Source organism: Primulina huaijiensis, chromosome 17, assembly GCF_012295235.1.
Source record: "Primulina huaijiensis isolate GDHJ02 chromosome 17, ASM1229523v2, whole genome shotgun sequence".
In the NCBI taxonomy this organism is placed as follows: Eukaryota; Viridiplantae; Streptophyta; class Magnoliopsida; order Lamiales; family Gesneriaceae; genus Primulina; species Primulina huaijiensis.
The window spans coordinates 2,484,817-2,499,656 of record NC_133322.1 but is presented as its reverse complement, the minus strand read 5'-3'; the positions used below and the strand labels follow the sequence as shown (position 1 = coordinate 2,499,656).

The following is a 14,840-nucleotide window of genomic DNA, read 5'->3' as shown; positions in this document are numbered from 1 at the left end:
CTCGACAGTTTTCAACTTTGTAAAAATTCGAGCTTGGGTCGTTTTGAAATTATTAATCTCGTGAATAACTCGAACTCGGCTCATTTTTGAACGTATTTAAGTATATAATAGAGCTCGAGTTAGAGCTAGATTTTTGCTCATTAAAGATATAATCGAACTCGATCATACAATAAAACGTATCTCTATAAACAAATGCAAAAATAAAAACAAATTTATATTCATAAATATTCAAAAAGAAAAACCTAACAACTAAAAAAAATTGATTTATATAAACGAACATGTTTGCGAACATTAAACGAGCCAAGCTCGAGCTTTAGCTCACGAGCTACATTAACAAGTTGAGCTCGAGCTTGTGAGTTTATAAACGAGCATATTCGCGAACTCAGAAGCCAAATATGTTTAGGCTTGAGTTCGAGTCGATAAAATTGTCGAACTCGAAATTGAACTCGAGTTCGACTCGATATGATTAACGAACGAACTCAAACAAGTTTTTTACCGAGCTCTGAATAGCTCATGAGCGGTTTGTTTCGCTTATATACTCACATGTTAACTTTGTAATATGGATCCGGATCCAACCCACTAAAAAAGTAATATTTTTTATGTCAGAAAAATTTTGCTTTTCTCTGTATATTTAGTCCAAGTTGATAAGTCTCGAAACCGTCTCAAAATATACCTATTCAAATATTTTTTGTTTTATATTTATACCTAATGTTTGATATTTTTTTACTAAATCTATGAATTTTTAAATTGCAACATTCACAATAGTCCCAGCATTTAAAAACTGTATTGGACAGAACTTGAGGGCAAAAACTTGTGTAAGACGGTCTCACGGGTCGTATTTTGTGATACTGATCTCTTATTTGGGTCATCCATGAAAAAATATTACTTTTTATGCTAAGAGTATTACTTTTTATTGTGAATAGCGGTAGAGTTGACATGTTTCACAGATAAAGATTCGTGATCGTCTCACAAAAGACCTACTCGAACATGAGTTGTGTAGGCAACATTCAATGATCCTGGCATTCAATGAATTCGGGGAAGTATCGACAGTTTCTGTCCAATTTTACCTATGGGCTGGGCTTAGCCCATATCTTTTTAATTTTTTTTTTAACTAAGTTGCTTTTAAATAGTCAATTCCTTTATTAGAGCTTTGTCCTTTTTAGGTTATGGGCTTACGTAAATTTTCTTTAGCCCAATTAATATTATTCAATAATTATTCTTTTTTTGGTTAATAAATATTTATTAACTTTATTCCATTGATTCATGCATGCTAAGTTCACTTGTTCAGAAGAAAGAATGCGATCCATCTGGTCGTGAAAAGGATTTGAAGAGAAGGAATTTGAAAATATATAAAAATGCCAAGCATAAAGAATCACGCATCTAAATACTTTTGTGCACACTCATTTGATCGAGTTTAAGTCATGACATAAATTTTTTTATATTAACAGTATCAAAATTAATATTAAAAATATATACAATTAGAAAATGTACAGCGAGGGCGCGCGCGTGCACACACACATATATATGGCAAAAACTTGTATGAGACGGTCTCACGGGTCGTATTTTGTGAGACAGATCTTTTATTTGGGTCATCCATGAAAAAATATTACTTTTTATGCTAAGAGTATTACTTTTTATTGTGAATATCAGTAGGAGTGATCCGTCTCACAGTTAAAGATCCGTGAGACCGTATCACAAGAGACCTAATCTAAAAATATTCATTCATATATGTATATTATATATGCATTAACTAGATTGATTACTATATTGACATAGTCTTTCCACTTTATTGCCATTTGTTTCAGCAAAATATTATTACATGAAATTAATCAAAATATGATATTCTTGTTAGATTTTTCGCAATGGCATATTCTGAGGAAAAATTCTTTACCACGCCTCAAAAGTAGGGAATCAAACAGAAGTTGGCAAATAATGATTGGATACTATTTCTCACCACCATGGGCGGGCAGGCCAGAGCTTGTATAAGCAATCATTTTATTTACACCATCACACACCGTTTAGTTTCAAGAACTTCGACCCACATTACGAGATGACGATTTCTTCTGGAGAAATTTCAGCTGACACGTTGAGCAGGTGATTAAATTCAATCCCTTCATCTGTTTTCCATGAATTGATTCCGTTTTTCGATCTGGGTTTTCTTTCTTCATCATTCTTAGATCGTGATTTGCCGTAAGAAGAAAACTTGATTTTGTTTCATTTTCACCTGAAAAATGGTTCTGGCTTGATAATTATTAGAAACGATCGTTTTCCACGAATCTGGGATTGAATTTTGCGGGGTTTTTTTTTTTTTTAATTGTTGTAGATTCTTGGTTTATGAATATGGCATTAAGTGAACACTTATGATCCGCCCTCCAGGTGTCCACCTGATTGCAACCAACCCCGCTATTGGTGTGGACCAGGAGGGAGGAGGCGGCGGGCCCTCACCTGAATTATTTTCTTTAAATTTATGCTTGAAATTTGTAACAAATCAACCTTTTTGCCCCGACTTAACATATTGCATAGCATTCTCTCGGCTCATCCCACACGCACGATCTCCAGGATCTGCTCTACAATATGTCATCTTTTTTCCTTAACTTTTCTAGATAGTTTTGAGACCTTCCTGTCAGTTTCGAAACTTTATTTCTTCTATGACTGTGAGAGTGAGTGCATGTCTCAAAGCCAGAATTGTATATTCTTTTTTCAACATAGTTAATGTATGATAATGATCTTTTTACTTGAACCAAAAGAGAGAGTAAGCTACCGAGAGGGGTGAAGCAGGCTAGTGATTCCACTATTATTCGGATTTTGATCAGCCACAGTACCACAACACCAGATATCATCTGGTGCTGTGATCTTTTACACGAGATAATCAGTTGATCATCGGATGGGCCTCATACAGTATTAGATAAATTTGAAAAATTGTCAGACGAAACGAGATGATTAGTTGATCATATCGTGTAAAAAGAACACAACACCGGGTATTGTTTTTTTAGCCACAGTGCAGATGATCCAAATCTCTATTATTCTCCAGTTAGTTAAATGCTCTATTTATTAAATGACATTGATCTTTGTGGTCTGAAATTAAAAGGGAGGGGAATATTTAATTTGGTCGTGAATTCAAATAGTTTACGGGTTATTTGGCATCTTAGAGCCGTTTGGTTGGAGAAGCTAAAAAATTTAAAACATTTTTATTTAATTCAAAAAAACACTCGAAAAATATTTATTAGAAGCTAGAATTTTTAGCTTTTGAAGTTTTGTTTCTAATTATATTCAAAAATAAAACAAAGTATTTTTCAACATTTATCTAAACGACGAAATTACTCTATTTTTTTAATAATAAAAGCATTTTAAAAAGTTGGACATAGTCAAGTTTTTTTTTCAGTTGCTTATTTTTTATAGCCTCATTTGTTCTCATTACATGAGTGAAAGAACTTACTATTCCTTTGTCTGGTAATCAGCACTTGTTCTCTATCGCAACTTGCTCCACTTGAAGCAGTGCTATTTGACATCGATGGCACATTGTGCGACTCGGATCCTCTCCACTATTATGCTTTTCGGGAAATGCTTCAAGAGGTCCAAGTTATTCTTCACTTGCATCAATCCATATCTTGCATGATGTTGTCTTCCAGTTTGTCAAGATCATGGAATGTCAAAGAAATATCTAGCTGAATTATGATCTACAATTACTAAATTTTGATAGAAACGATACTGATGCTTTCTCAACAGATTGGATTCAATGATGGTGTTCCAATAACTGAGGATTTTTTTGTCGATAATATTTCTGGGAAGCACAATGATGATATTGCTTCAGCCCTTTTTCCAAATGATTTTGAAAGGGGTTTAAAGATTGTGGATGAGAAGGAAGCAATGTTTCGAAGGTTTTCCTTCCCTAGACTTTTCTTTGCCTACTTCTCTCTTGATTGATCGAATTCGACTTTTGTCTTAGCCTGCCTTTTCATTTGGACTGGATACAGACTTGTTAAGGAGAAATTGGAACCTGTAAAAGGCCTATATCGGCTAAAGAAATGGATTGAAGATCATAACTTGAAACGAGCTGCAGTAACCAATGCTCCTAGAGCGAATGCTGAATTGATGATCTCAATTCTTGGACTAACAGATTTCTTTCACACTCTTATTCTTGGAAGTGACTGTGAACATGCAAAACCATTTCCAGACCCCTATTTAAAGGCTGTTGAAGTACTCAACGTGTCGAAAGAGCATACTTTTGTATTTGAGGTTCAAATTCATTCATACTGCACACCCATTTCTTTGTAGGGCTAAATTAGATATATAATATTTTCAAATTTTAGGTACAGTAGGAAACATTTTTTTCAATCCCGGTTATAGCTGTTAAAAAGATAAACTTGCATAGGAAAGTTTCACAGCGAAGATAGCTATAACAACCCCATCCCTCTGCCTCTGGTTGCTTGTACTTAATAGAAATTCTTGTTCAGGATTCAGTTTCAGGAATAAAAGCCGGGGTTGCAGCTGGGATGCCTACGATTGGCTTGACAACAAGAAATCCAGCACAACTACTAATGGAGGCGAAGCCTCACTTTCTAATTAAAGATTATGACGATCTAAAACTTTGGACTGCTTTGGACGAACTTGATAAAACTACATAGAGACAACTGTGTAGAATTGATATGTAGGTGCGGCACGGCTGCGATTATGAACAAGATTGATACATAAGACATGGTAGCTACTATAAAGCCTTTATGGAGTACTGTGAGTTTTGACATTCTAATTGTTAACATCATTTGGGAATGTTGACATATTTGTATTTTGAGAAACCTGTTCTATAGAAATTCTGGAACAAATCATTCTTCTACAATTTACAGAAGCCGTGAGTTTTTCCTGAAAGAAACGTATTTGCTCATGCGAGCAAAACTGGATTCCCATTACTTGATTCAGCAGAACTGATTAAAATTCAGAATTTTCGATTTACAAATTTTCCTCACTAGTTACCATAATTTCCTCATTCTATATCTTTGGATCTTTTTCTTCAGTGTTTTTGTGACTTATTGAGCTTATTTTATATTCGAAGATATTTTGACGACATTATTTTTTTAAAAAAAGAGTAAATATAGCTTATTAGAACGACAAGAAAATATAGCAAACTTGAGTTGCTACCTTGAAAATTCCCACATTTAAACCTCTTGGCAGACACATAAATATCAACAGTAAAATTTAAAGTTGTGATATTATGGTTAACAAGTTATAAATCTACAACTCCATGGGTAATAAAGCCATAACAAATTTCAAATTTTGTAACCATCCAAGAAAACCCATAATTTTGCCCTCCACAACAATGCTTCCCGAACAAACTAGATCTCAGCAGGAAAACATGCATATAAAGGCCGAGGATTAACACTAGTCGCCACAGGAACCAAGAAACTGATCAACAAGCCTCGCAACAGAGTGCGCAAGACTATCAGCAAGCTCTTGGGTCAATGCTTCTGCATACACTCTTACCACGTCTTCTGTTCCTGAAGGCCGTACAAAACATCTCCCTTTCGGATATTTGGCTGAGGAAAGAGAAATATGAAATCATATTTAACAACAGAAAACAATGAACTCCCTTTGTTAAAAATAATGATGCTGCAAGAGGATATGTATAATTTGTATGCTACAGATGTTTAGTTCACAGAGGCATCCAAAACGAGAATGAATATAACTAAGGACCGTAATGGAACATTTCCTAGAAAATTTCAATATTTTGCACGATAAAAGTTTTTGATACCATGTATTATGACGCATTGTTTTCAAAATTTATAGATGAGGCGTGATATAATGAAGACCTCAGTAGAGTTATGATGCATTATGATGCATCATTTGGCAAATATAATTCGTGAAATCAATTAAAGTGACAATGGAGAAAAGCAGATGAAATGGATATGTTAGCTCAAGAAACCATGTCACATCTAGATGAAGACCTCAGTAGAATTATTTTGACCACAATAACCAGGATTCACATGAGAAGAAACATGAAATTCAGTCAGAGCGCATTATACTGGCAGGCTACAACATGGTGATTGGAACTTCCTTATGGCTTTTAAGTACGCTAAATTTGGTTATATGATAATGATATCATCCACATCCAAATATGAAATCACATTACTCGATAAGTAATAAAAATTTAAGGGAGTAAAAGTGAGATCACCTGTTTCCACGTCGATTGCCTCCTGAATACCAGGAGGCTTAACAACTACTGTTTCTGCATTAGCGGTCACCACAGCAGTCCTATCAATAACCTTTACCTGAAGAAAAAAAGAATATAGTGAATTGTTCGATGGCAGCTTCACAAATAAGTGTTTTCACAGTCAGACACAGCAACCAATGAAGTGCAAACAACCATATGGTTTCTCAATCCAGATGTATAAATCAAGTCCACATGAAAGCAAACTCTCTGAAATCAACAGGCAAGCGATCGAGAAGAAACAAAACTGTGTGTTAGTCCATGTTGTAGAGGTCGATGGAGGAGATAACCTAATATCCGTGCTACTTAATGTAAAATAACGTATGGACTATGGCGCAATCAAACACTAATGATAGTGGGCTGAACTATGAAGCACCCACACTAATACGGGGACTTGCGGGGCATATGTATCCCAATGTTGGTTGAATTATCTCACACTTGCACATAAAGCAAATGAACTTTGTTCAATTTTTCCAAAGTAAAGTTAAGAGAAAGATCAACAAAAAGAAATTATGTGATCTGATCATAAGCCAACAATACCATTTAATTGTCTTATTTGAACATATAGATAAGAACTTATATCGGTAATCAAATAATGAAGGAAATCAATTAATCACTCAGCTTATATACAATTGCTCCAAGCTGTACTGAACTACTCAAGCTCTTATGAAAAGAATTGACCTCGACTTTTTTTCTTGAGAAATTAGGCTATTGCTTGAAAAACAGAACTTCTGGTATAGCTGGAATAATGTAGCTGAAAACGTCAATTTTAGTAGCAGAAGAATAGAAATAGAGTTGGATGCACAACCACGGCATAAGATTTGATATTTTTTGTTTATCTCCTTCCAACATTTAAGGATTAGATTCCATGAGATGAGAAACATCTAAAAAGCGAGGAATATATTGTCGAAAAGAAATAATACGAAAAAGAAACATTGTGATTGTCTTATTTTAATCCCAGGAAATCAAGATATTAAGTTTGAAAATACAAAATTAAATGAGTGAAAAAAGAGAGCCAATAATCACCAATAGAATTCACATAAACTAAAAAGAAATAAAAAGGCTTCAATATGAAACGAAACAGATACTGGGCCAACTTCAGACTCATAGTTGACTAATCAGACTCCAATGTAGGGTATCTTGTCCAGGAAATAATTCACAATTCAAAGATGAAGGCGTTTGACCATAATTGCACAAAAGAATTCCAGCAGAGGCCATATGGCCCGTACGTATCCAAAAATATTAGAGTACATTGGTCGAGACCTAAGTAAACATTCTAATTAACACAAGCCCACTTGCTACCTTCTATCGTATTAAATTTGAGCATCAAATCATCGTTCTTGATAAACTGACAAACAATAACTTCAGATTTTGTAAACACAAAAGCTCAATTGTCCGCTGCAAACTCAAAAGGGAACAACCACATATCATCCAGCCTAATGAGCAATGATTAAGAGAGAATATGATCATAACAAGTATGCAAATAGAACTGACCTTAAGTTGCCTGCTAGGTAAATCTTGATAAAGCTCATTCCATCTATAGATAGACCATCCCCAGTGCCGTAAAATTGCCTCCACTAATAGCATCCCACTTAATGCGTCTCCCACCGCCTGATTAATCAATTTACTGGTAGCCACAAGTCTCAGAGCTGCCTTTTGCTGCTCAGAACCTGGAACAAATAAGGATTTGTTTTACCATAAGCAAGATCATCACAGAAAATGTTCAGAAGTAGAACTAACCTCTTGATGTTGATAAAAGTTCATTATTTCTAATATCCAACCAGCCTAAGAAAGTTTCTGAAAACAAAATGGTTCCATGCCCATTTGCCTCAAAATAGATGCCGATATCGTACTTAGCAGCTTTTTCATGAAGGTATTTGACTCCAGTTGGAGTAAACACAACTTCCAGTCCCAACTGTTTCAAGTAATCAGTGGATGCACCATTAGCATAAGCTGTTTGTATCACACCAAGGTGTGTCTGATAAGAATTGTTTGCTTTCACATCTTCAGCTCCATTAATAATTCCTAATTGTTCTTTGATAAACAAAGCAAACAAAGTCAATATCTTGTCTCCATCGACAAGATGAATTTTGTTGCTGTTTGATAAGACATAAAAGTAGACCAGCCGATCAGCATCGCCATCCAAACTGGCACACCTGAAACACTAGACAATAAAACTTTGTAGTTTCAAACCACCACCACCACCACATAATTGAGATAGCCTTAATTATGGATTTCAAAGACTGCAAATGTGTAGCAACAAGATAAGACTGGCATAAAAAAATATTGTTGATTAGAGACATTTACTTCAGATCTCAGGAAATCAATGCAGCAAATAATTTTTCGGGCGATAATCTGAAACTTCGAAAGTAGCAAGAGCAGTAAATAGCAATATAAAAATATACTGATTTGAAGCAGCAATTTTTCCAGTTGAGCAGAAATTCACGTGCAGTCTTACAATTATCTAAGAGAAGTGATTTGTTCGCTAATCATTTTATTCTTTTCGCTAATTTCCTAGATAATTTGCACACGTACAGATATTCTTTTCATATATATCGAAGCATCCTCTTCATGCCCATTAAATGAAACATTTACATTTGAAAAACATTACAAAAAATTAACACGTAAAATAGAGTATATTATAATTTCATAAATAGAAAATATTGCTTAAACCACATGGACTGGAATATTAAAATAAAAGGCATAGAAACTACTTCAGTTTCATACTCGTCATTGTGACTTTTAGCCTTGGATATGGATATACGTCTATGTGTTGCATTTCAAAACAATAAGAACGAGTAAAAAGGATGATACCTCACCTAGCGCCAAAATCGGAAGGACCAAAACCACGCGGAACAATCTTCTCTTTCTGCACGAAATCAGCACCAACACCTTCATTAAGCACACCAACTCCAGTGTTGCGAGCTTCAATTTTCAAATCACTCAACCTTGTCTTCAACTTTTCGATCTCTTCTCCACCCACTCCATCGGCACAATCCACGATGAGTTTTTCATACATATTATTGCCACAGACTCCTGGGGGAATACAGTCCAACAACAACCTGCCAAAACACAGGAGCTCCAGATATGTACCGATTTCTTAATCATTCACAAAGTTGCATAAATCTGAAACATATAAGAATTTATGTACATCTAATATTCAAACAAACCTATAAGACACCAAGAACTGGTCATAATAACTGTTTTTCGTTGCTTCAATGCCCTTATTTTTGGACCGCACCATCCAATGTAGTTGAGGGGTTGTCAGGATTCCCATGTCATTGGCGATGGTTCCCATAATTGAAGTTGCACCCTTAAAATGTTAATAATCTCACATGCATCAATCTTATTGTACAGCTAACACCAAGATCTGATAACAAATAGATTGCGCCTCTCTATACTGATTAAAATATGAGATTTCGAAGCACTGACATCTTACAGATTCTAAATATACAAGGATAGCTTTCAGCAATTAAGCACTGAAAGCATAAAGCATTAAAGCAGGGATTAGGTGCAACTACAGGACACAAGGATAAAGACTCATGCAGATATCTCAACTTCAAGAATCTAGAGCTGACACAAGAAAGTTACTTCAATCGATATTTTTGTTTAACAAGATCACATTATTTCAGATACTCAAACGCAACTTGGAAGGTGAGAGTTTAAACATGAGTTTAGATAATTCAACAGGAGATAAATGGAAACCATACCAGCGCAGCAGCAGACACGAGTAACTTTCCACTGGGCCTAGTGTCTCTTCCCAATAATACTTCTGACGAAGGAGCTCCATCAAGCTGGATATTTTCCTTCTTCACGAAATCATCTATCAACTGTTTTGATAAGCAAAGAAACTCTTATCCAACATATCACAGGGAAGAAAGATAACAAAAGGTGAGATTTTTAAAATTATCCGACAATTATTTTGCATATTTACATCTTCGTATATCAACTTTAACCAAATTCCGTCTGTACCTTTCTATTTGCTCCAAACACGTGAAACCATAATCCAATTGATACCAACTGATACTCTCAAACAATGAAATGTAGAAACAAGAAATATCATGTACAATATCTTTTTCCAGTACCTGAATGAGGGAATGGGGATCCGAGGCATTGGCAATGGCATCCGCAAAGGGTTCCCAGCGCTGAGTGAGCATTCCACCAGAAGGGTCCGTGACTTTGACCCCATTATCCAATACCTCATTGTGGGAAGCGGTGATCATAAGACCAATCACTGATGCAGTCTGGATGGACCTGAGCGCCGCCAAAATCCCTACACGGAACACCGTCGACTCCAGCAGCGACGCATCAGTTCTGAAACCCGAGGTGCCATATGAAAACCGCAGACCTGAATGTTCGGCAGGAAAAAAATCGAATGCAGGTGAAAAAAAATCTCAAAATATATCGCAAATATTGTAGCAGTACCTTGAGGAGGGGGAAACCTAGACGCCAATTCTACAAGGATTGATCGCTGCTTCTGGTTCATTTCTCCGCCTTATTTTGAAGATCTGCCAAAAAATTTACTCTCTTTTCAGTTCTCCAGCTCCAAGCCATCGTCCATATATTTCCGAAAAGGGAAAAATGAGGAAAAAGGATTGTAGTACGGGTTTATTCAATAAAGGGAATAAAAGGTAGTGTAGAGGAATTTATTTTTTTATCTTTTACTTAAAATCTAATTTTTTTAATTAGTAGTGGGTCGAGACTTGATATTTTGGGTTGAGTCTCGACCCAATTTTTTATTATAACACAAAACAAATTTTTTTTTTACAGACTTATCCCTCCCTTCTTCGCAACCCACTTTTTTTCACCTCAACCCAAAATTTTGTTTTCCTCATCTGCTGTTGCTGCACACTCAAACCATCTTCCATCTTGCATCATTGTTCTGGTTTTTTGCTAAGAATTAACGATTAGTCTAGAAAATATTCATCTGCAAGAAATCTAACGAGAAATTTTAGGCATTATTGTTGTTGTTGTATTTGGGATAAATTATGATCGTTGGATTAAAACATTTATATGATACTTTATATTGATTTTTAGTTAATTTATGTGATATTTTATTACTACATTCGATCTAATAACGATCTCATACAAAAAATATATTTAGAGAATGATTCATCAATTGATCAATTATATAACACCATAAAAAATGAAAGCAAGTTGTGATTTGAATTGTATTAGGATTATTGTTTCTAGTCACACAAATTGTAGGGACAATAAAAAATATACGACTCATTTTAAATTTAATTAAATAAAAGGGATTATATCCCTCTCCGATTTGAGATTTCATTTATTCCCGTTATTTCTGTGTTCTTCACGACAAAATAATCAAAAATCATTTGAAAATTTGAAGATTTGTAGACAAGTTAGTATATACTCGAATGTTCTGTATTGCTATATTTGTTTCAGTTTAGTTCTGATTTTTTTTTTTGAATTTTTTNTATATAAAAAAAATTTAATTGTGTAAACATTTTAATATGAGTTATGTATTATAATTTAAGTGTGTTGGTTAAAAAAATCATAACAATATTAGACGAATGTATCTCTTATCGGGTTGAATTTATGCTCGACTAAAATTCTTAACAAATTTTTTAATTCCAATAAAATATTTAACAAATTTCATAATAATAGAACCTAAAAAACTCATAACATGTAAGACTCGACTCAAATTAAACTACTCTACCAAAAAATTGAGTATATTGTGTGGCGAGACTCAACCCAATTTTGGGTTGAGTGGGTCGCGCCACACAAATATTGGGTTGAGTGGGTCGCGCCACACAATATATGTGTGGCGCAAATTGGGTTGAGTGGGTTGCGCCACACAATATATGTGTGGCGCGACCCACTCAACCCAATTTTGGGTTGAGTGGGTTTCGCCTATATGTGTGGCGCAACCCACTCAACCCAAAATTGGGTTGAGTGGGTCGAGCCAAAGAGCTACAATCTGGGAAAAGACATAATTGGGAGGAGTCTTAATTCGAAAAGATGAGTCATCTTAATTTGAATATTTTGCTAATGAAAATAAAACTTAAATTAATATAATAAAAAAAAATTTCATGGCAAACTCAACTGAGATATCATGCTCCATCTCAAATGTGAAAATTCCAACTAAATATAAAAACATTTTTCCAAACGTAAAAACTTCATCTAAATATGAACAACTCGACCTAAACATAAAAAACTTGACAATCTTTTGAAATACTTGATCTAAATATGAAAACTCGACTCATGTTTGACCCCAATACGAAAAACTCGACCGAAATATAATATGTATGTAATTATTTTCATAAATATTCAATCGATCATAACATAATGTAATAATAAGTTATTGTGTTATACAAAAACACATGATTCGAATCTAGATTGACTCAAAATGTGACGTTTTTTTATTTTAACAAAAATGTGCACAATCTTAGTATTTAAGTTACTCTCTTTGACCAAATTAAAAAACTCAGACTCCCTTGAGTTAAAATAAATCGATGAGGACCGGCGTAAACTGTTGACGATCCTTCTCACCAGCAACCGGCACAATTATTTTCTTTGTTACAAGTGAAGGTTATTTTTCAAAAATGAACAATATAGCGGACAACTTGAGATTTTCACAGAATTAAACGCCCCAATGTCATGTTTTCTTTTGGTATTTCAAGCTCAAGTTCCGATAATGAATGACAACTGAAGTAAGGTCTCGAAGTTAAGAGTACGAAGTATATCACTCAATCCACGATGTCAAATACTCAGAGAAAAAGAAAGATGAATACGTTTGCTTCGATATTTGAAGTCAACCAAGGCCAAATTCGTTGGAGTGGAGTATAGGCGAAAGGGGTTAAGTAGGTAAGGTGTAAGTAGAATACGCTCGACATTCAACACAAAAAAGGCATGAAATTCATCTTCTCATAAGCTCATAACCCATAAAATATTGAATAACCACACAGTGCACGACACAGACTCAAACTACACAAATGTTTCTTCAACTCAATTTCCAACTGCTTAAGTTTTGAAGCCACTGCGCCGCATCAAATCACTACTGTCGAACTTCAACCTTCTTCTTCTGCCAGAGCCTATCGAGAGCGCTGTCAGCATCACCCTGTCAATCCAAATCCCAGTTAAGACAATCACATAAACACGAAAGCACAACAGATTAAAAAACTTGGTACACAACATGGAAGTAAATGTTCCAAGGCACATGCTCAGTAACAAGCTATGTCATTATAGTGAAGCACAATTTGAGATTTTCATCGATACAACTATAATATCACGCGATGACAGCTACCTTCATTTTTTATTCAAAAATCATCACGGGATAACTACCAAGAAATCAAGGCTTTCTGTGTCACGAGGAGTGGTAACAGCTTTGTGTTGTTCAGCGATTGTGACACTGTGTTGGTTATTTTGATTATATTTTCACTTGGTCAATTGAAAAAGTTTGTTGTGGATAATTCAAAGGTAAACATCAGTATGCAAAAATGAAGACTGCTAAGAACTAATAAAATAAAAAAATGAAGTGTATTTCTCACTTTTCGTAAATTACAAGGTAAATGCTGCGGCTGCCAATAGTTGCTATTCCGTAAAATATGGTTATTATTTAGGTGAAAATTCCCATGACAGTGCAATTACAAAAATAGGAACAAATAAGTGGGGATTATAGCAGTTAGCAGGCCGATAATTCACATGAGAAATTCATGAATATTCATTCACCTGGGCACGGACAAATCCACAGAGAGCAAAGGTTGAGGATTGGCCAGTGTATCGACCGGACTCGTCCAAATGCCCAACGTTGATCTGAACCGATGCATGATCCTTGGAAGTAATAAGCCTGTTTGTGGCAGAGCTGCATCACCAAAATCACAAAAACATTCCAATTTAAGCCGAGCTAGATACACAAAAAAAAGAGGCATCACAGAGTGAATTTACCACTTCCTGGGAATATAAAGATCCATGTTCTGCCCTTCCTCGTTTTGCATCTTGGCTAAATTTTCGAGCACCCAACGAATTCACAAAATGCAAAACTCCTAATACAAAGAACCCCAATTAAATTTAAATACAATACAGAAGAAAGCAAAACATCCATCAGAAAGCAAATCCTAGCAGAAATTTCTTCTATACTAGTACATCGATGGCTTCAGATCATAGCTATCCACAATTTTGATGCCAAAACAAAGTACATGAATGAAACACACACAAAAAAATAATTCATCTTTTAAGCTCACTGAATAACTCGTAAAGGTATACCCGTTCCAAATCATTGCTAAAATTCGTACCATTCACTATAATTTATCAGTTTCTTCAAATCAACAAGCACATTATGCAACCAATCATTAACTCTGACTCACTTCAAGTACAGAGAATGAAATAAAGAGAAACGAAACAATCAATAAACGTAAATTACACATATGGAGAAAAAGTTAAACACGAAGCCAACCAAATCACAAACATCAACGAGAGAAATTAAGAAATACCTGGAAAAAAATTACAAAGAAGGGCGCCGGCGAATGTAGACCTGATATATACGCCGGAAAGAAGAAGCAAACCCTAGTATTGATGGGCCAAGCTTGTTTGGATCAAGATTTTAGACAGCCCATGTAGAATGGGCCTTTTTCAGTCATTTTTGTTTTAAATGGTTATTTCTTCAGATTATGGATATAAC

The 14,840-nt window shown here is 35.0% G+C and overlaps 3 protein-coding genes across 6 annotated transcripts; 1 reads left to right on the top strand and 2 right to left on the bottom strand.

Annotated features, from left to right (window-relative positions):
* Positions 1-1,845: 1,845 nt before the first annotated feature.
* LOC140963144 (haloacid dehalogenase-like hydrolase domain-containing protein Sgpp) lies at positions 1,846-4,868 on the top strand. Its single transcript, XM_073422397.1, has 5 exons — positions 1,846-2,094; positions 3,459-3,573; positions 3,727-3,878; positions 3,975-4,236; positions 4,455-4,868. The coding sequence occupies exons 1-5, from the start codon at positions 2,051-2,053 to the stop codon at positions 4,623-4,625; spliced, it is 744 nt and encodes a 247-aa protein (XP_073278498.1). The 5' UTR covers positions 1,846-2,050; the 3' UTR covers positions 4,626-4,868.
* Positions 4,869-5,186: 318 nt separating this feature from the next.
* On the bottom strand, positions 5,187-10,779 carry LOC140963164 (phosphoacetylglucosamine mutase-like). 2 transcript variants are annotated; one of them, XM_073422428.1, is made up of 9 exons: positions 10,625-10,779; positions 10,285-10,547; positions 9,910-10,029; positions 9,370-9,512; positions 9,019-9,261; positions 7,940-8,355; positions 7,694-7,869; positions 6,164-6,260; positions 5,187-5,528 (listed from the first exon to the last, which is right to left on the bottom strand). In XM_073422428.1, the coding sequence occupies exons 1-9, from the start codon at positions 10,683-10,685 to the stop codon at positions 5,374-5,376; spliced, it is 1,674 nt and encodes a 557-aa protein (XP_073278529.1). In that variant the 5' UTR covers positions 10,686-10,779; the 3' UTR covers positions 5,187-5,373. The 2 variants fall into 2 exon arrangements, with proteins under 2 accessions (XP_073278529.1, XP_073278530.1); XM_073422429.1 differs by having other exon boundaries at positions 5,187-5,489.
* Positions 10,780-12,999: 2,220 nt separating this feature from the next.
* On the bottom strand, positions 13,000-14,609 carry LOC140962502 (small ribosomal subunit protein eS21y-like). 3 transcript variants are annotated; one of them, XM_073421446.1, is made up of 4 exons: positions 14,455-14,609; positions 14,108-14,205; positions 13,892-14,024; positions 13,000-13,280 (listed from the first exon to the last, which is right to left on the bottom strand). In XM_073421446.1, the coding sequence occupies exons 2-4, from the start codon at positions 14,155-14,157 to the stop codon at positions 13,218-13,220; spliced, it is 246 nt and encodes an 81-aa protein (XP_073277547.1). In that variant the 5' UTR covers positions 14,158-14,205; positions 14,455-14,609; the 3' UTR covers positions 13,000-13,217. The 3 variants fall into 3 exon arrangements, with proteins under 3 accessions (XP_073277547.1, XP_073277549.1, XP_073277548.1); XM_073421448.1 differs by having other exon boundaries at positions 14,583-14,606; XM_073421447.1 differs by having other exon boundaries at positions 14,426-14,536.
* Between the last annotated feature and the right edge of the window lie 231 nt (positions 14,610-14,840).

Coding starts and splice junctions, on each gene's coding strand:
- LOC140963144 (XM_073422397.1), top strand. CDS start 2,051: ATGACGATTTCTTCTGGAGAAATTTCAGCTGACACGTTGAGCAG. Junction 2,095..3,458: donor TCAGCTGACACGTTGAGCAG/GTGATTAAATTC, acceptor TCTGGTAATCAG/CACTTGTTCTCTATCGCAAC. Junction 4,237..4,454: donor AGCATACTTTTGTATTTGAG/GTTCAAATTCAT, acceptor ATTCTTGTTCAG/GATTCAGTTTCAGGAATAAA.
- LOC140963164 (XM_073422428.1), bottom strand. CDS start 10,685: ATGAACCAGAAGCAGCGATCAATCCTTGTAGAATTGGCGTCTAGGTTT. Junction 9,262..9,369: donor CAGTTCTTGGTGTCTTATAG/GTTTGTTTGAAT, acceptor GTGTTTTGGCAG/GTTGTTGTTGGACTGTATTC. Junction 7,870..7,939: donor ACTTTTATCAACATCAAGAG/GTTAGTTCTACT, acceptor TATTTGTTCCAG/GTTCTGAGCAGCAAAAGGCA.
- LOC140962502 (XM_073421446.1), bottom strand. CDS start 14,157: ATGCAAAACGAGGAAGGGCAGAACATGGATCTTTATATTCCCAGGAAG. Junction 14,025..14,107: donor CTTTATATTCCCAGGAAGTG/GTAAATTCACTC, acceptor TTGGTGATGCAG/CTCTGCCACAAACAGGCTTA. Junction 13,281..13,891: donor GTGGATTTGTCCGTGCCCAG/GTGAATGAATAT, acceptor TTGGATTGACAG/GGTGATGCTGACAGCGCTCT.